The sequence below is a fragment of the Aethalodelphis obliquidens genome, unplaced genomic scaffold (genome assembly GCF_003676395.1).
Source record: "Aethalodelphis obliquidens isolate GAN/ISIS:26980383/991018 unplaced genomic scaffold, ASM367639v1 scaffold42, whole genome shotgun sequence".
Lineage (NCBI taxonomy): Eukaryota > Metazoa > Chordata > Mammalia > Artiodactyla > Delphinidae > Aethalodelphis > Aethalodelphis obliquidens.
Window position 1 is genome coordinate 15,702,034 of NW_020837986.1, and position 20,577 is coordinate 15,722,610.

General features: G+C 42.7%; 1 protein-coding gene across 1 annotated transcript; it reads right to left on the reverse strand.

Moving 5' to 3' along the window:
• Window positions 1-13,982, reverse strand: ZNF343 (zinc finger protein 343). The gene is given in 8 exon segments (XM_027078731.1): window positions 1-913; window position 3,878; window positions 4,174-4,299; window positions 6,742-6,750; window positions 7,130-7,176; window positions 7,351-7,515; window positions 12,529-12,594; window positions 13,377-13,982. Coding segments are annotated over 6 exon segments (1,116 nt in total). The 5' UTR covers window positions 7,469-7,515; window positions 12,529-12,594; window positions 13,377-13,982; the 3' UTR covers window positions 1-98.
• Between the last annotated feature and the right edge of the window lie 6,595 nt (window positions 13,983-20,577).

Below are 20,577 nucleotides of genomic sequence, written 5' to 3' on the forward strand. Positions count from 1 at the left end.
ATACAGACTACTCCCTGTATGTCTCTCTGGCGTAAGAAGAGGTTCGACTAATTGCTAAAGTCCTGCCCAGGACCCCTGCATACACAAGACTTCTCCTCTCAGTGTGTCCTCTGGTGTCTTATGAGACTTGACTTGTTGCTAAAGCCTCGCCCACACTCCCTGCAAACATAATACTTCTCCCCTGAGTGTGTCCTCCGGTGCACAAGGAGGAGTGATTTCTGGCTAAAGCCCCGCCCACACTCCTTGCACATGTAAGGCTTCTTCACTGAGTGTGTCCTCCGGTGATTAATAAGGGTTGACACCTGGCTGAAACCTCGGCCACACTCACTATACACATAAGCCTTCTCCATTGAGTGTGTCCAATGGTGTCTGATGAGGTTCGACTTATCTTTAAAGCCTTGCCCACACTCCCTGCAGACATAGGGCTTCTCCCCTAAGAGGATGGTCTGGTTTGTAATGCAGTTTGATTTGGGGCTACAGTCTAGTTCACGTTCTTGACAGTTGACTGCTCCAGAGCTTGAGGTTTCTAATTCCTTCATTTCTTTGTCTGCTTGCAAAGGGTTTACCCTTTGGGCTGCGCTGGGCTCTATTTCTACCACTGCGCTGCCTTCTCCAGGACTTGCTGACTGTTCTCAGGGTGGGCTAGGCAATGCACGTAAGGGCCATCTCTCCTCTGTCCTTGAGCACCAGAGTCTGGAGTCACCTTCTTTCTCTTGGCCTTCTGTGTTTTCACTCCAGCAGCTGTGAGCAGAATACTGCTGCCCCCGATGCACCAGGCCAGAATCCCCCAGGTGGAAGTGATTTTCTACACACACACCCGGGAAGATCTGCAGCGTGTGTTAGCTGAGGAACCGCTGACAGAAAAAGGCCAGAAGGCAGGAAGAACAGGAATAGATCTCTGGCGTTGGTTCTGCTGGAGAGAGAAGGTTTTCAGTTAGAGAAGCCCTAACTAGGGCTGCTGGGCCGTTCTGCCTTGTCTTAGGACAGAAAGTGTCTTACTGCCACAACTGTAATTGACAATATACATACAACACAATTTGTTTCCCACCAATAATTCCTTTACATTCCACTTCTACACATTCCATTTTCTATTGCAATCCAGAAAATCCATAACAAAAGCATCTTCTATATGTCAGTCAGACCAGGAACCTTTCTGCTCTGCAAGTAGCCTCAACTACCCTTAGACTTTTCCTCTGACTAAATCATCTAAGTCTATATCACATTGATATAGACTGTCCACAACTCTGTTCTACTTGGAGGTAACAGTCTCTATGACCTATGTGGAAACCTCTTTCATGCCTTTTCTATTACAAAATAGAAGACTGATATACAAAAAAAGTCACTAGGTCTGGAAGGCTTTCAAATGTAGGAAACAGTATATGAAACAGTGGTTAAAGAGACTGTATATGAAATAAATCTGAATTTCCAGTTGTCCACCTACAAACAAATACTAAAAATTTCTAAGTACTAGGTTCTCTACTAAAGTATTGTGGATTCAGCAGTGGACAGAAAGACATGCTCCATGATTTCAGGATTCTGGTACCCTGTGCCCAAACTAATCCCATTATAGTGACATCAGACGTGGCTATGGGATTTGCTTTGGCCAACAAAGGTTAGTGAAAAGTTAGTGCTTCTTCCAAACAAGTTTTAAGAGGCACAGTATGGTTCTATCATTGCTGTTTTCCCTCTTCCTTAAGAATCCCATGACCCAGATAGAGGCTGTTCCTTTTGCCTAGATCCCAGAGTCAGTAGAGCTGAACCAATAGAGCTGTCTACCTGAACTGTAGACAGTAGATATTAAGTAAGAAATGAACATTTGCAAAGTTTGGGGTTGTTTGTTATCACAGCATTACCTAGCCTAAACTAACTGAAATATTTCCCCTATGAAAGCTTTAAAGATTATTTCAGGGAGTACCTTTGAAGAAGAGACATCATAACATGAACATGTGAAGAACTAGAGAAAGAGAGACTGGTTTAGGAGGAAAAATAGTATGATCTCAATTTATCTCAATTATCTCAAATAAGTTTGAGAATAAACTTGTGCTGTCTTGTAACCAAACAGAAATATGAAGACAAAGCACAGGTGAGACAGTGACAAAGAAAATGGATTCATTATAATAGGTGATGGGTAAAATCGGTGAAGTTCACAAACTGTTCAAGGGTGTGAATACTGACATAGAAAAAAAGAGGATGTGACACTAGTCCTATGGACCATTACAGTCCAAAGAAAAGAAAAAAGTAAGAGAAAAGCCCACAAGAGACATAAGAGGCAGGAGAACTGCAGGATATTGTGGTGCTGAGCAAGACAAAGAACACAACTTCAAGAAATGCAAGTGGGATCCAGGCACTCAGGCACTCAATATCAAGACCAATCTGAACAAGGTCATTTTGATATTTTCCTTGGAACCCGTTAAACATATTAACACAGAGAAGGAAGATAATATGACAAGAGAAAAATAAAAACAAAATCTAGTTAGACTGACTAGCTAAGGCCAAATCAAAACACACAGAACCAGACTGAAACAGATGAATCCACACTTAATTAGATGGAGCTCAAACTAGATGAAATCAGATCAAAACATGTCAAAGAAGATGAAAATGAAAAAAGTAAACCTGATTAATCCATATCAGGGAAATACCTATGCCATCTAAGGAAACTCCTGCCTAAAACTAGTCTGTGTCTCCAAAAATGTGATTTTTCTCTACCTGCTTTATCTAGAACTACAGGAATATTTAGAACCACGCTATCCAATATGGTAGCCACCAGCTGTATGCTTCCTGAGCACTTCAAATGTGGCTGGTCTGAGCGAAAATGTGTTCTAAGTATAAAATAACAACCAGATTTTGAACACTTAGTACAAAAATAAAGAGTAAAATATCTAATTAATTTTTATATTGATTATATGTTGACATGAAAATATTTTGATATATTGGGTTAAATAAGATATTATTAAAATTAATTTCACCCATTTACTTCTACTTTTTTAAATGTGGTTACTAGGAAATTTAAAATTACCCACATGGCTCACATTATATTTCTACTGGACAGCACTGATTTAGAACAAGGGGTGGGAAAACTATGGCCCACAAGCTAAATCTGGCCCTCTATTTCTGCACAGTCTACAAGCTAAGAATGACTTTTAAATTTTTAAATAGTTGGAAAAAAATCAAAAGAACAATAATACTTCATGATACATTAAAATTACATGAAATCCAAAATTCAGTGTCCACAAAAGTCTTACTAGAACACAGCTATACTCATTCATTTACCTGTTGTCTATGGCTACTTTAGCCCTACAAGGGCAGAGTTGAGAGTGGTTACAGAAACCATATCACCCACAAAACCTAAAATAGTTACTTTCTGGCCCTTTACAGAAAAACCTGGCCAACCCCTGATCCAGAGAAATATCACAATCAAAAGTATTTATCAACCTAGATTTAAAGAATTGATGTCAGTTTTTAAATAAATGAAAAAAATATGGCTTATGAAACTCAAAAGCCATACAAACTTTGATATTTAATGTTAACTTGTCTTAGAAGGCATTTCTCACTGCTCTCCCCTTGCATACTGTGCCTCTACTGTAGTTCCTTATATCCAGCAGGCACCCCAATTCCTTAGGGCCTTAGCACCAATGAGGCCCTCCACCTGAAATGCTCTTATCCTAGATACCTAGAGTTCTAACTCCCTTTGGTCAAATGTTACCTTCTTGGTGATTTCAAATACCCAGTTTCAAAATTCAGCCAGCCACACTCTCACACTTAATACTCCTTTATCCGGTTCTATTTTATTATTATTTTTTACTATGTAGTGCTTATCACCTTCTAACATACCATATTATAATATCCCTGTATATGTAATAACAAAAATGGAGTATACCCTTTAAAAATTGTGAATCACTACGTTGTACACCTGAAACTTATGTAATATTGTAAATCAACTATACCTCAATAAAAAAGAAAATTAAACATATGCAAAAATTTTTAAATAATAATAATGTCCCTGAATATGAAGCTTTTTGTTAGCTGTCTCCCTACAGTAGAAAGTAATTCCCCATGGGCAGAGATTACCACTTCATTCACTAACATGTTCTAAGTGTCTAGAACATTTTCTGCCATATGGGAGGTGGTCAGTAAATCTCCACTTAATTAATGAAGGAAAGAACACTGCCTCACCAATGAGAGCAGATTCCTATAATTCTCCAGCAACACTTCTCTGTATAGGTCCCTCTGCTCAGAGCTCAGTCTCTTCCATTCTGCCTCTGTGAAGACCACAGCCACATCCCTGACTGTAACTGGTACCTATAAACAAGCAATAAATTAAGGGACATACAGCAAGTCCCCATCAGTCCTCCCACTATGAGGAACATAGCTGGTGGCCCCGGAGAGTCTGGATATGCAAGAAGTTGATCTAATTCTTTTCAGAGTACATAGTTCTCTGTATCAAGTTCTTCTGGGCATTATTACTACGGCTTTGTGTTAAAATCTGAGGAGCACATAACTGATGCATAAAACTCATTCCTGGCCCTCGGACGCTTATGATTTGTGAATCAATTTGAAATCCTAAAGCAGTGCTCAATGACCCTGAGGAATGGAGGAATTCTGAGATGAAGAGTAGGGCATGCGCTGGAGAAGAAAAAAAGCATCATGTACACAAGGCTTGTGCTGGGCATTAGGGAATAGAGACGATTTAGAGGTGAAAATGAAAGAAAACTTCAACCATAGAGAAAAGCAGGAGTGAACAGATGGAGCCCGGAATAAGCATTTTTGAAGAGTTCAGGTTATACTAAATGGGATCTGCAAAATCTGTCTTTGCCTGGTATTTTAACCTTTTTAAAATAAAGCCCTTAATGCTTCACTCATCATGTAGAGCAGTACAGGTGTACCTCATTTTACTGCACTTTGCTTTATTGCCCTTCATAGACATCAAGTTTTCTACCATTGAAGGTTCGTGGCAATCCCACGTCAAACAAGTCTATTGGCGCCATTTTTCCAACAGCATTTGCTCACCACGTGTCTCTGTGTCAGATTTTGGTAATTCTCACATTTCAAATGTTTTTATTATTATTATATTTGTTACAGTGATCTGTGATGAATGATCTTTGATGTTACTACTGCAACTTGCTGAAGGCTCAGAGGATGGTTAGCATTTTTTAGCAATAAAGTGTTTTTTAAAGATTTTTTTGATGTGGACCATTTTTAAAGTCTTTATTGAATTTGTTACAATAATGCTTCTGTTTTATGTTTTTGGTTTTTTGGCTGTGAGGCATGTGGGATCTTAGCTCCTTGACCAGGGATCGAACCTGTACCCCCTGCAATGGAAGGCGAAGTCTTAACCACTGGACCTCCAGGGTCCAATAAAGTATTTTTTAATTAAGGTATGTATATTGTTTTTTCACACATAATGCTATTGAACACATAATAGACTACAGTATAGTGTAAACATAACTTTTATATTCACTGAGAAACCAAAAATTTCATGTGTCTCACTTTACTGTGATAGTCACTGTACCATGGTGGTCTGGAACCAAACCCACAATATCTCCAAGTCCTGCCTAGACTTCAGTAAGCTTCCTGGAATGAAAGCAGGGCATTTAGCTTACTTTGCTTCCTAGCCCCAACCCCACTGGACATTCTCTAGGAGTATAACTTTGTGTCCACAGTGTATCAATGAATGAACAACTCATAACCAATAGGGGAAGATGAATTTACAATCCAGCGAGATTATAATTTAACTCATAGAACTGAAAAGTTGTTTTCATTTTACAGACCAGGAAAATTTATTTAGGCTTTCTCTCATTCTTAAATTCATATATTCTTTCTTTCCCTTTCCCTCCTTCTCCCTCCCCTTATCTATATAATTTTTCTTTGAATATTGGACATCTTAGGTAAAATATTGTAGCAACTCTGGATACCAACCCTGCTGTCTTCCTAGGTTGTGGCTGTCTGCTTGTTCATTTGTTTTGAGACCTGTCTGGATTAGTTCGATGAAGGTTATTTCCCTGAAGCAGTGGCTCCTCAGAGGGTGCAGCCTTGAGCAAACACACAGTCACCCAGACCTTCCCCCTCCTGACAGAGGGCTCTCTTTGTGTCTCTCCTTGACTTCCCCGTTAAGCTTCCAGCAGGTCTGCCTCTATTGGTATCACACCCGACTGTTAGCCTCCACTATTGGTTGCTGATTGCTCTACTGTTTTCAACAATGTCCTGGAGTATAAATGGCTCCATAGTCTGATCCAATTAAAGTCAGATCCTTTTGCAGGGGTAATTTTGAGGCCAGTATTTGAGACGTACTCCGACCCGTAGGAGAGCTCCTCTCAGCAATTTCTTTCCCTGCTTTCTCTGTTAAACTTCCAGGTGATCTGCCATTTCCCTTGTTGCTATCACAGGCTTCTCAGTTTCCTCTTAATTGCTCACCACCAAAATCTCCACTGTTTTCAACAACACCCTAAGACTTCAACTTCCCTGCTCAGTTCCACACAAAGCCAGTCCCCTTAGGGAGCGCTGTAGAGCTCTCTGTTCCTATGGCCTGCCTCCCACCAGGGCAGGACCTCTGCACCACTACTCAGAGGTGGCACAGGACTGGCAGACCGCTTCGCTCAGTGTGACACTCCTGCTCTAACAGTGGGGCACTGGGCAGGGGTGGCAGCTCCTTTTCTTCTCAGCATGCTTCTCCTAGCACAGGATCTCTGTCTGCCCTATGAGCAAGATGGGGAGAAGGCAATAAGGTCCCTCCTGATTCTTGACCACCTGTGCCTGAGACAGAGCTTCCATCATACAAATAGGGTCATCATACAAATAGAGATAGAAAATGCCAGACTTCTTGGCCATACTTGCCTGTCACACTGAGCTGGGGGGAATAAGAATTGCTGGTAGCTTGCCCCTCCCAGGGAAAAAGATTGGGAACTGGGGGAAGAAAGTCCCATCTTCTTAGCTGTACCCATTTGGAGTACAGCTTCCATTACACTGAGCTGAAGGGTGACCAGGAGGGAGCAGGTTGTGGGACAAATGCCACAGACTCTTGCTGATTTAGTAGATTTTCTTGAATAAATGTTTCGCTACTTGCCACATGTCCTTAAGAGCAATTTTGAGAGACTTTAAACAAACGTAACCCCAACTCACCAGTATTTTGGACTTCTCCCTCCTTTTCTTGAAGCCAGTCAGTCTTGTGAGAAGGCAAACCTAGAGAAGGAAAAAGAAGCTATGAGAAACTGGGGCTCCCATGGTGCTGCCAGAGCAGCTCCTCCGTGACTTGTGAAGAGGAAGTCGCCACTTGCCTGTGATTACAAGGCATTCGCAGTAAACCTGGAGCCCTGCTCCCCCTCTTCACCTCTCTGGACCCTCAACAGCACTCACCTTTTGCCTTGTGATTCTGAGTCGGTGTCTTCACAGTTTCCGCAACTTCCCTGTTCTCCAAAGGCAACATCTCCTCCCAGTCCTGCTCTCTCCAGGCAGAAGGATCAGGCAACATCATGGCCCCAGAGTCAGCCCCGTGTTCACCTTGAAATTCTGACAGGAGGCCTGGTAGAAATGATTTCATCTCAAGATCAATTTCTGCTGCCTGGTGTGATTCCTCCAACACAAGCCCAACTTGTTGCCATGCAGCCGGGACCTGTGGGACAGAGAAGCAATTTGACATTGCTGGGACCCTTACTGTGGGCCCTATGCCTGTGCCTCTTCAGCAGGGATCCTGTCCTCTCACACAATATACATAGAGTCTCAGTCCACAAGGTTCCTTGCATTTTTTTTTACCTCATTCCTTTCTAGCCTGTAGGCCCTTTGTGGTAGATATCATCAACATTCCCAATTATTTGTTTCTCTGTGTAATTCTCTGCCCCTGACGTCAGGCTTGGTCTCATGACTTGCCCTGGACAAGGAAATGTGACTGAAAGTGACAGTGCCACTTGTAAGCACTGCGTTATTCCACCATCTCTCATGTTCTGAGAACAGAGGAAAGGTAAACCTACTCTAAAAGAAAAAAAAAAACAAGGAGGTACTTCCCTGACAGTCCAGTGGTTAAGACTCCACACTTCCACTGCAGGGGGCGCACGTTCAATCCCTGATGGGGGAACTAAGATCCCGCAAGCCACAGGGCATGGCCAAAAAAAACCACACATAAAATCCAAAAGCCAGTAAGGAAGTGGTGGGTATATTTTATTACATATCAATTAAAAGGTTCAGTTTAACAAGGACCCCTTTAGGAAAGGTGGGGGGTGGGGAGCAGGGTTTAATATGTGTGTTTAATCTTTGATTGTCTTTTCATAAAAAATACTGCCGGATAAACAACAAGGTCCTACTGTATAGCATGGGAACTATATTCAAAATTCTGTGATAAACCATAATGGAAAAGAATATGAAAAAGAACAGATATATGTATAACTGAATCACTTTACTGTACAGCAGAAATTAACACAACATTGTAAATCAACTGGACTTCAAAAAAAATTTTTTTAAATACTGGAGGTATATATAGAAAAATAATAAAAATGATTATCTATGGGAAATAAACCTATCTTTGCAGTCATGACTGTATCCTAGAATCCAAAAGTCCAAATAAAAACTAGAAGTTGTAGCAGCTCATACAACTCAATATCAAAAAAAACAACTCAATTAAAAAATGGGGGGACTTCCCCGGTGACGCATTTGTTAAGAGTCTGCCTGGCAATGCAATGGATGCGGGTTCAAGCCCTGGTCTGGGAAGATCCCACATGCCAGGTAGCAACTAAGCCCGCGAGCCACAACTACTGAGACTGCATGCCACAACTACTGAAGCCCGTGCACCTAGAGCCCGTGCTCTGCAAAAAGAGAAGCCACCGCAATGAGAAGCCCACACACCGCAACAAAGAGTAGGCCCCGCTCTCCACAACTAGAAAAAGCCCACACACAGCAACGAAGACCCAACGTAGCCAAAAATTAATTAATTAATTTAAAAAAAGAAAAAAAGGCAGCAATCTGCAGAGACATGGATGGACCGAGAGACTGTCACACAGAGTGAGGTCAGAAAGAGAAAAACAAATATCGTACAATATCACTTATATGTGGACTGTAGAAAAATGATAGAGATGAACTTATTTGCAAAGCAGAAATAGAGTCAAAGATGTAGAGAACAAACTTACGGTTACCAACAGGGGAAGGGAAAGTAGGTTGAATTGGGAGATTGAGATTGACATGTATAGACTACTATGTATAAAATAGATCACTAATTTGAGAACCTGCTGTATAGCACAGGGAACTCTACTCAATGCTCTGTGGTGACCCAGATGGGAAGGAAATCTGAAAAAGAGTGGATATATGTATACGTGTAACTGATTCACTTTGCTGTACAGCAGAAACTAATACAACATTGTAAAGCAACTATACTCCGATAAAAATTAACTTTAAAAAAAGGGAAGATGTTTAGTGAAGACTGATACACAGTATGGCACCTAGAGACCTCAAATTTTCAGTATACACAGAACATGGACTGGATAAGAAGCATTGCCACCAATGAATATACAATTCTGCTTTCCAACTTTTTACCAACACTAGGAATTATCTAACTTTTTAATCTTTGCTAATCGAATACATTAAAAATATCCACTTTTTGGAAGATAAAATAAAATAAAATATAAAAAAAATGAGCAGAAGATGTGAATAGACATTTTTCCAAAGAGGACATGAAGATGGCCAACAGGCACATGAAAAGATGCTCAACATCACTAACCATCAGAGAAATGCAAATTAAAACTACAGTGAGATATCAACTCACACCTATCAGAATGGCCATCATCAAAAAAAACACAAATAACAAGTGTTGGTGAGAACAGTTGATGGGAATGTAAATTGGTGCGCCCACTGTGGAAAACAGCATGGAGGTTCCTCAAAACACTAAAAATAGAAGTATTATATGATCCAGCAATTCCACTCCGGGTATATACCTAAAGAAAACAAAGACACTAATTTGAAAAGATACATGCACCCCAATGTTTACAGAAGCATTATTTACAACAGCCAAGATATGGAAACAACCTAAATGTCCATCAACAGATGAACAGATAAAGATGTGGTATACATGTACTACAATGGAATATTACTCAGCCATAAAAAGAATGAAATTTTGCCATTTGCAACAACATGGATGGACCTGGAGGGTACTATGCTTAACGAAATAAGTCAGAGAGAGAAAGTTTGTACCCAACATCTCATTTCCCCTATCTGCAGCCCCTGGCAATCACCACTGTACTCTCTGCTTCCCTGAGTTCAGCTTTTTAAAATTCCACATATAAGTAAGATCACACAGTATTTGTCTTTCTCTGTCTGACTTATTTTACTAAGCATAATACCTTCCAGGGAATATAGCCAATATTTTATAATAACTGTAATGGAGTATAATTTTTAAAAATTGTGGATAACTATGTTGTACACCTGAAACCTATATAATATTATAAATCAACCATACCTCAATAAAAAAAAACTAGAAGTAGTAAGTTAATTTAAATTTAGCAAGGTGGCTGGACATGAGGGGTCAACATACAAACATCAATTGTATTTTTAAATACTAGTCAGAAACAACTGGAGAGTTACATTTTAAAAACATTTCCAAAAATATCAAGAACATAAAATGTATAGGAATGAATTTGAAGAGATGTGCAAACATTCTACACTGAGAACTACAAAATGTTACTTTGAGAAATTAATGACCTAAATAAATAGAGAGATATACTTAGTTTGTGGGCTGGAAAACTCAGTGCTCTTGAGACGTCGGTTCTAACCAAACTGATCTACAGATTCAACACAATTCCAATCAAAATCCCACAAGACTTATTTTTGTTGAAAACATCTAGCTGATTCAAAAAAATATTTGGAAATGAAAAGGACCTTGAATAGCTAGAATAACTCTGTAAAAGAAGACTTATGATAAATGGTTTCAAGACTTAGTATAGGGACTTCCCTGGTGGCGCAGTAGTTAAGAATCCACCTGCCAATGCAAGGACAGGGGTTTGATCCCTGGTCCGGGAAGATCCCACATGCCCCGGAGCAACTAAGCCCATGCGCCACAACTTCTGAGCCTGCGCTCTAGAGCCCACAAGCCACAACTGCTGAGCCCGCGTGCCACAACTACTGAAGGCCACGCACCCTAGAGCCCATGCGCCACAGCTACTGAAGGCCATGTGCCTAGAGCCCATGCTCCGCAACAGGAGAAGCCACTGCAATGAGAAGCCCGCACGCCACAACAAATAGTAGTCCCTGCTCACTACAAACTACAGAAAGCCCGTGCGCAGCAACACAGACCCAACGCAGCTAAAAATAAATTTTAAATTTTTTTTAAAAATATAAAAAAAACAGACTTAGTATAAAGCTGAAGCTATCAAGACAGTGTGATGTTGATTAAATTAACAGAAGAGACTGTCCAGAAATAAACCCACACTTACACAGTCAATGATTTTCAACAAAGGCACCAAAGCAATACAATGGTAAAAGGAGAGTCGATTCAACAGATGGTGCTATAAACAAGTACTATGTCAAACCTCAAAACCTCAAACCATACACAAAAAAAATACATCAAAATGGATCATAAACATAAATGTAAAAGCTAAAACTTTAAGCTTCTAGGAAAAAAAATCATAGGAGAATACCATCATGACTTTGGTGTAGGCAAAGAATTCTGAAACAGAACACAAATTCCAGTTGTTGGAGGTGATGGTTACACGGGAGTACATGTCTGTCAAAATCCATTGAAACATATACTTCAGATCTGTGTAGTTGGTTGTATATAAATTACACCTGTTTTTTTAAAAAGGGTAAATTTAAGTCCTTCTCAGTTAAGGACACATAATGAAACATTTATAAGTGAAATGATATGATGTCTAGAATTAGCTTTAAAATAATTCTGCAAAAAAAGGTGGGAGGCAGGGGTGGTATATGAAACAACCTTGAAAATGAATTGATCATTGTTGATGCTGGACGATGGATTTGTAGTTTCTATGTGAAAAGTTAACCACCAAAAAAAAAAGGCATTAATTATGTAATTTTGTTCTTATGTTTTAACTTAGAAGAAAGCCCTCTGGCAGCAGTTACATGCTCCAAAGATGTGTTGTAGAAATTAACAGTGCAACTCTTATCCGTCACATGTAACGAAGAGAGGAATCATATGTGAGCGTAGGTTTGTTCAAATAAGTCAGTGCTGAGGGAATAAAATATTACAGAGATTGTAAAGCCCAGTGCCTGGCACAGAACAACTCCCAATAAGTGGTAGTTACCATCATTTTTTATTTTACAACAGCTGACACAGTCTTGGGAATCCAGCAGCCAGGATGAAATGTTGCTAGGGCAAGGACGGTGGTAACCTGAATGAGAGCACTTGTCTGGGGTAATATTCCCTGTTAAAGGCCTTTGCCCTTAAATCAGCCCTGGTATCCTACAGAAACAAGCAGGTCCTCTGAGCCTCAAATGGAACACTGCAGGGCACAAAACGTCAGGATGAGCAAAGGAAATTTGCCCAAGGTCTGGAGAACAGAAGACACTGCAGAAACATGGAAGGTGAGTGGTATCCACCTGCAAGAAGTTCTCTCGTTCTCTATACAGTCCTCTCTGGGCAGGCAGGGATGTGAGAAGGTGAACCTGAGGATGAAACAGGCAGTGTGAGCTTCAGGACTGTCTCTTGGCCCCCAGATACCAAGCTAAAAATCCCCAAGCTTAAAATAACGGGTGCTCCTCTTCTTTAAAAAACAAAAACAGCCTCAGATCTGTCAAAGAAGAATGTAGACAGCTTCCTGGGGACACAGTCATATGTGGGCATCAAAATACAGTCTGTCCTGATATGCTATTAAATAGGAAAATCATCCTTTGTTACTAATAATAATTAACACTTACTAAACTCTTACTATACACCACAGACAATTCCAGGCACTGTACAACTTTTGTCTCCCAAAGGCCCGGAGTTAGGTCTTCTAATAAACTGAAGTGACAGAGCTAGAAAGTGCCTAGATTTGATCTCTAGCTGTGAGTGCCATGGCCTTAGCCCGTTGGATGAGTTGTAATGTCAGTGATGGTCAACCCCTACCGGGTGTGACAGTTCTCAAAGCATATCCAAAGACAAGTTGAGGAGATGTGTATGAAACAGGATTGTCTGTGAATTAATGAATGTTGAATCTGGTGATACGTCCATGTGAGTTTACTGTACTATTCTACTGCGTGGGTTTAAAATTTGACCTTACCCCAAAATTAAAGTCCTGATACCTGGGTTTCACCAGATCCCAGAAGTGATTTGGACAGTTGGCCAGCAGCCCTCAGAGGTCCCCACACTACCTAATCTGGGTAAGTCCCAAACTAGAGGTCTGAACCCCAACACATGAGGGAAAAGCATTCTAAGAGAGGGAGAATTAGCCAAACAAGCCACTTACATTACAACCAAATCTGGGATCTTTGTCATAAAGCAGAGTGGGCCCCGGGATGAGGACAAACCGTGGGACAAGAGATCCCAGAGAAGCAGACCTGCCTGCACTCAAAAAACTGCCTAGATGCAGGCCCCAGCGGTGCAGTGCACCATCACTGTAGGATGTCTGCCTCAGGCCCCAAACCTCCCCATTTTCTAAAAACCCAAGGAACTCCAGAGCCAAGACACTCCACCACCCCTTACGGATATTTTGCCCACGTCGAACTCACCTCCACCCACCGCCAACAAGCCAACGCAGAGCAGGGCCTGAGATGCTCTCTCCTCCACCCCACCTCCGCCCAATCACCACTGGGTCATATTCAGCCCCATCAAAAACAAAACTTGACATTCACGATCAGTCCTGGGTTCCCACAACCGTTCAGGGATGCGGGACGCACGTAAGTGCTCCCAGGCCAAACAACACCCAGGGACACATGGCCCAAGCCGCGCCCCCAGCCCCCATAACAAGGGATGTCTATTTGGCCCTGGCTGAACACACCCCTACACCCCAAATAAACGCCGGGGATGCGCACTGGAGCTGCCCCCTACTCGTAAATTGTTTGGCCCAGAATATACCCACCCCGTTTCCAAGAAAGAAATTTGAGTTCCAGGTCTCTCGCCCCAGCCGAGGAGTGAAGTTCCGCGTAACGCCCCGCAATTCAGGGATTCGCAGCTAGAGGAGTCACCCCATTTCCCCGCCACAAACGCGCACCTCGAGCCGCGCCCCCTCCTCCAAGCACGAAACCGCCCGAACCCGCCGGCCTGGGCCGCCGCACACCCCCAGCAGCCGCACTCCTCCCCAACTCCCAACCCTAGGCCCTGCCCGGCCTATCCCCACCCTACTGCAGCAGGGGAGTGACACCGTGGGGCCACGGGCCCGGCAGGCCTCGCTCTCCAAAGAGGACCCGACCGCTCACCCCACCCTCGGCCGCTCAACTACACCAGAACTACAGTTCCCAGAATCCTCGCGGACTCCCTTCCCGCTGGCCGTCCCAGGAGCCGCTTGTGGACCGCGCGGTTAATTTACCACGACAGTGGCTATGTAGTGACAGCCTACCCGTCTCTGTTTATAAAATACCCATGCATAAACAGGTAGTGGTTCCCGAATGAAATCTCTGTTCCCTCTGCCTGTTCGCTTGAAAGATTCCCCAGAAGCCTCTGCGGCCGCTTCCGTGACGGCTTCCAGGTCCACACCCTCGGCGCTCAGGGTCACCCGGCGAAGGCAGTTCCGGTAGGCTTGTGGAGGGTTCGGCTTCCGGTTGGGAGCGTCTCAGGTGGTTTTTTCCTATCGTGACCAGGCTAAATTCCCTGGGCTTAGGCTCTAAAATATGCATGCCACCTTCCGCGAGCACCATCTAAGTTTGGCTCTGTGCTGTTCGCTCACCCCTGTGTTCATTGCCATTTTACTTGTGGGGGGCGGGGGAGTTGGCGGTTGGAAAACGGACTGCGGAGGTAAAGCGGACTCCCAAAGTCTCTGTTGATCCCTTACACTCAACTCCGGCGCTCTCCTTGCCGTGTAGTCACTTTCCCCTCGTCAAGGTCCTCAGGGTTAGTGACAAGCTCACATCCAGTTCCTAGAGGATGGAAGTGATCTCGGGTGGCCTCGGCCTGTGGTGGTTTGAAGCAGCGTCTCAGTTCCCAGACCAGAGATTGAAGCTGCGCGCCGTGGCCTTGAGAGCACGGAATCCTAACTGCAGGACCACGAGGGCCAGTGGCTAGTGACAAGGCCCTGGATCGTCTGCTTTGTAGAAGTGGATTTCAGCAAAGAGATGGAAAGTAATGAAACAAGTAAAGTGTTTATTAGGAGGAAAAAAAGTACATGTGGGTAGACACAGGGGCAGGCTCAGAGAAAGAGTAGCACCTTTGGGGTAGTTTAAATCACTTACGTGGGGCATTTTTTCTGGGTTTCCTCTGGCCCATCGTCTTGCTTTGCCTGGCTCTGAGTCCACATGTGATCTGACTCAGGGCCCCCCACTTTGGGCAGTTGTGTCTTTTAGCCAAAACAGATTACAGCCCTAGGGTTTCTGGAAAGAAGAACATATTATGGTCTGGCACCCCCTCCATTCTCTGACTGCTGAGGAACCTTTCTTTGCATGTGTAGTTTGAGAGGTCTCCTTGACCTCAAGAATGAGAAATACATGTTCTCTTTATCTTTTATCCAAGCAGAACTCAGCTTCTCGTTGCTCCTGCCATTATCTTTATCTTGGAGTGTCTGTCCAGAGGGGAAGGATTCCAGCTGCTCAGCCTGGGGCCCACCTGTCGCCTGCCTCAGAAGCCTCAATCCGGCTGGAGTCTGGCTCTTTGGCTTTTTACCAAAGATCCTCTTTAAGGGCTAAGCTGGTACCTTCAACTGGCAACACGCCAATTGGGATTCGGCAAAGCAGACCAAGTTCAATTCATAGGAAGAGCGTTTAAATTGTAATGGTAACTGAAAATTAGCTTTCACTGTTATCATTTCCTTGAGAAACCTATTTGTAAATCATGTGCCCCTTTGATATATATGTAAATCTTTTTAAAGGCTAAGAAGTATGTTGTTTTTCTTAAAGGCCTGGCAGCCATCTCTGAAATAAACCATTAAGGAAGATATTTCCCTATGTTCCCATCATGTGGGAATTTAGCTTCAATGCCTAGCTCAAAACTATAACTACCTCCTTGTCATAGAGTTAGAAGTTGGTTTTTTTTTTCTTTCAAATAAAAGTAATTAGTGTTCTCAGAGGGACAGCAGTGAGCAATGTCTTGAAGCAGGATCTTATTTCCCTGCCCAGGAATTGAACCTGAGTAGCCTGGATGAAAACCTGGAGTCCTAGTTGGTAGTCCACCAGGGGCTAGAGGCAAGATGCAAAGTTGCCCTGGCTCTTGACCCATTGTAACAAGAATGTTTCAAGGAGGCAAAAACTGTAAAAACAGGTACAAAGTTTATTATTAGAAGCACAGCACAGGACTTCCGTGGTGGCACAGTGGTTAAGAATCTGCCTGTCAATGCAGGAGACACCGGTTCGAGCCCTGGTCCGGGAAGACCCCACATGCCAGAGAGCAACTAAGCCTGTGCACCACACTACTGAGCCTGCGCCCTAGAGCCCTCAAGCCACAACTACTGAGCCCACGTGCCACAACTACTGAAGCTCATGCACCTAGACCCCACGCACCGCAACGAAGAGTAGCCCCCACTCACCACAACTAGAGAAAGCCCGCACGAAGCAACAAAGACCCAACACAGCCAAAAATAAATAAATTTATTAAAAAAAAAAAAAGAAGCACAACACATGGGAGAGCTCACAGAAAACAGTTTATTTATTTAAGACAGAAGCAAGGCAGAAGTACACACCCGAAGAGAAAGGGTGTGGGCATCCTCCTTAATGAGGAGGAGTGCAGTAAAGAGGTGATTGAGTCATTTATACAGGGCAGTTCTTCTGGGTCTTTGTTTTCCTCTGGCCAATTATCTTGCTTCTTTTCCCACATCTGACCTGCCCTAGGACCTTCCCCAAATATGTGTGTGCCTCCTTTTGCCAAGATGGATTCCAGCACAAAGGCTAGTGGGCGGTCTGACAACACCTATTATGGGATGACACCCCCTCCATTTTTGACCCCCAAGGAGCCTTCCTGCACATGTACAGTTGGTGAGGTTTCCTTGACCTCAGAGTGGTTGTCTTATCTCTTTACACTAGCAGAGCTCAGATCCTGCCACTAACTTTGTCCTTGGAGTGTCTAGGGAAAACAAAGCTCCAATTTATTCCACTTGACAAATTCCAGCTGCTCAGCCCAGGGACCCATCTATCTCCTACCTCATCGGCACAGGTGGCTACCCCCAATTACCAGGTGAATTTAGTATGAACTGTGAAAAAAAATGTACAGTAAACAAAGTTGTCAAATCCTCTTATAAGAGGACAAATTACCATTAACCTTGAGAACATGTTTGTAATGGGTTGTAACCACTCAACTATATAAAAATTGGGATTTCTCTCTTTGCAATCTCAGAAGATTGCCTATGATGCATTTCACAGTCTGGTTTAACACTTATTCAATAATAAAACTTTTCTTTCTTTTCTACATTTACGGAGAGAACTATCTGGGTTGGCAGGCAATTTTATTCTTAATTTTCTCCAACACCATCTCTTCTTCCACCCTCTCATTTCTCTTCACCTTCCAGACATTATTACTAAACTCAGGGCCAGGGCTTACCACTCGAAAATCAATACCCTAGAGGCAAGTGTTTGTAGAAACAGAAAACATGGCTTTTAATCAGAAAGCTGGCAATGTGGGGAGAAGGTGGACTCATCCCAAAACCACCTTCAAAGATTCTGCTTGGCCGTGAAAGTTTTAAAAGGGAAAAGAGGAAATAATCTCAGTTAATCATTGAGATAGGGGATCAAACTGTCACCATCTCCCACTACATGCAGACTTGTCAACTCCTCGTGCTTTCTTTAGATGATATCTTGTTCAAACAGTTTGTTTGCAAGATTGCTGAAGGGGAAGCTAGGGAAGAGATCTGGTCATCTGTTAATTACTTATTCTTCATTTCTACTTCTTTGATCTATGGAAAGAACCAACAGTTTAGGCAAGGCGTTTTGTGATCAAAAGGTTTGAAAGGTGTGCTTGGGCCAGAGGTGAGTAGAGCATGCAGTGCCTGGTTTACGGTTACTTACAATATAACTTTGCTAAAGTGACAAGATAAAAAGGGCCTCCTGCAGAAAGCTCTTTCCCGTAAAGATCTCTTTCCTGCAAAAGCTGCTTACAGTATCAGCCTTCTAAGACTTCTAAGGCTTAGTTCCAGATCAAAGGTAAGGGCACAATGCAGAAGTCCAATGTCCAAGTCTAAGTTCAGATATTAAATCCTGCAAAAACCAGGCTACCAGGCTGAATGAAGCTTGATTTCATTTGTACTTTCAACTAACTGTGCTCTAACTCACCCTAATCGGATACCATTGAGAAGAGTACATCTGAACTTGCATAGTCCTAACGATAAATAGGAAGCTTCATTTGTAATGTACGAGTGGTATTGAACTTGACTTCATATAAAATGTCTTGATTTGCTCTCCCTATAAAAAGTTAGCTTTGGGAAGTGTGGTAGTTAATTTTATGTGTCAACTTGGAGGGTGTTTTTGGATGAGATTAACATTTAACTTAGTGAACTTTGAGTAAGCAGATTGCCTTCCATAATGTGGGTGGGCCTCATCCAATCAGTGGAAGGCCCGGCCTCCCAGAGCAAGAGGAAAATCTCCAGCAGACTGCCTTCAGACTGGAACTGCACCATTGGCTCTTCCGGGTCTCTAGCCAGCCGGCCCACACTGCAGGTTTTGGACTTGCCAGCCTCCATAATTGTGTGAGCCTATTTCTTACAATAAACCTCCATCTATACAAATACACACACACACAAACACATACACACACACTATTGGTTCTGTTTCTCTGGAGAACTCAGACTAATACAGGAAGAATGATAGATTCTGAGCTTGTTTGACATAAAGAGCTTAGTTTCATCTAAACATGCTCTAACTCATAATGAGATATTTCATTTCAAATGTTCCTGAACCTGAACCTTAGTTGAAGGTGTGGTTTTTCTGCCTGTTTTCAATGATCTACTTAGTTTCAGACAGATTTTTATCTAAATCACCATAGGAAGTTATCTTAGATATGAATGTACGATTCTGACATTGTTGTCACTTAAGCTGCTTACATTCTTTCTAATTTGTTGTAAGTAACAAAAACAAGGAAAGTAAGAGAACAACATGTAACTGTGAGCTTATTTCCTCTAAAACTTGCTTAGATTCATGTAATTTGGCTGTAAATCATTTATATTTGCACTGTCTCACCATTTCACACTTCAGAAGAGAGGAATATCTGGTTCTTTGCTTGTATACAAATATACTGCTTGGTTGCACAGTTTCATCTATATTTCCACTAACTTACCATTATAAGTTAAGTACTTTTGAAGACTAAGTCTGCCTCTGAACTAGGTTTCACTAATACTGCTTAGATGCACATTAATGTAATTTGAGATTGTGTTTGTGTCATATATGTATTTCTGAGCTAGTTTATATATATATATAATTTATATATCATTTATGAAGCTTATAAATTTTAATTATAATGGATGAGTGATTTTGAGCTTGATTGCACATGAACTAGCTAATTTATTTTTTTAATTTTTTAAAAAATATTTATTCATTTATTTTGGCTGTGCCAGGTCCTAGTTGTGGCACATGGGATCTTAGTTGCGGCATGCAGACTTCTTAGTTGCAGCATGCATGCGGGATCTAGTTCCCCAACCTGGGATTGAACCTGGGCCCCCTGCATTGTGAGCATGGAGCCTTACCCACCAGGGAAGTCCCTACACTGGCTAATTTAGACCAGCTACACTCTAACTCCTTAAGAAGTTACAGTTTCTCTTGAGAACAGTGTCTGAGTTTCAGCTTGTTTTTATTAATATGCTGCTTAATTTTGACTAAATACACTCTAACTCACTTTAAGGAGAAGGGGACCCAGCAGGAGACCCAGCTGGGAAGATTGTCGGTTGGCTCTGGCTAGGGGGACATATGTAACCTCTGAAGCAAAATATAGGGGAATCACTGGCAGCACAAGTTGGCACTTAGACTCTGGATCTGAAATGGAGACTCAGCCTCTGGAAGAGGGATTGGGACTTAGGCTCTGGAGCCAGCAGTGGGTTCTCATCCTCTGGAAAGAAAGCAGGGGCACGGCCTCTCATGTGAGAGGTAGGTACTGCCTATGGAGCCAAAATCCAGACTCAGCCTCTAGAGAGGGGAGTGTGGACCTAACCTTTGAGGAGAGCTCTGAAGACTTAGCTTTTGGATCGAGAAGCAGAGACTTAGACTCTGGTGAGGGAAGCAGGATGTAGTCTCTGTGGCACCAGGTGACTGCTGCAGCCAAAACTGGGACCCATCAGCCTCTGTAAGGGGTCTTGTGGACCTAGCCAGTGGGGTGTGTGGTGGAAACTTAGCCTCTGGTTGGAGAAGTGGGGTCTTTAGCTTCTGGTGTGAGGAGTGGGGTCTTAGCCTCTGAAATTGGAGATTAGGACTTCGTTTCTGGAGCCGAAATATGGACTCAGCCTCTGGAGGGGGAAGTAGGGACATAGTTACTGGTGGTCTCAGTCAAATCAGCTTCGGTCTGTCATGAGGAAAAGAGGGGTCTTTGTGCCAGGCCTGAGGAGCTCC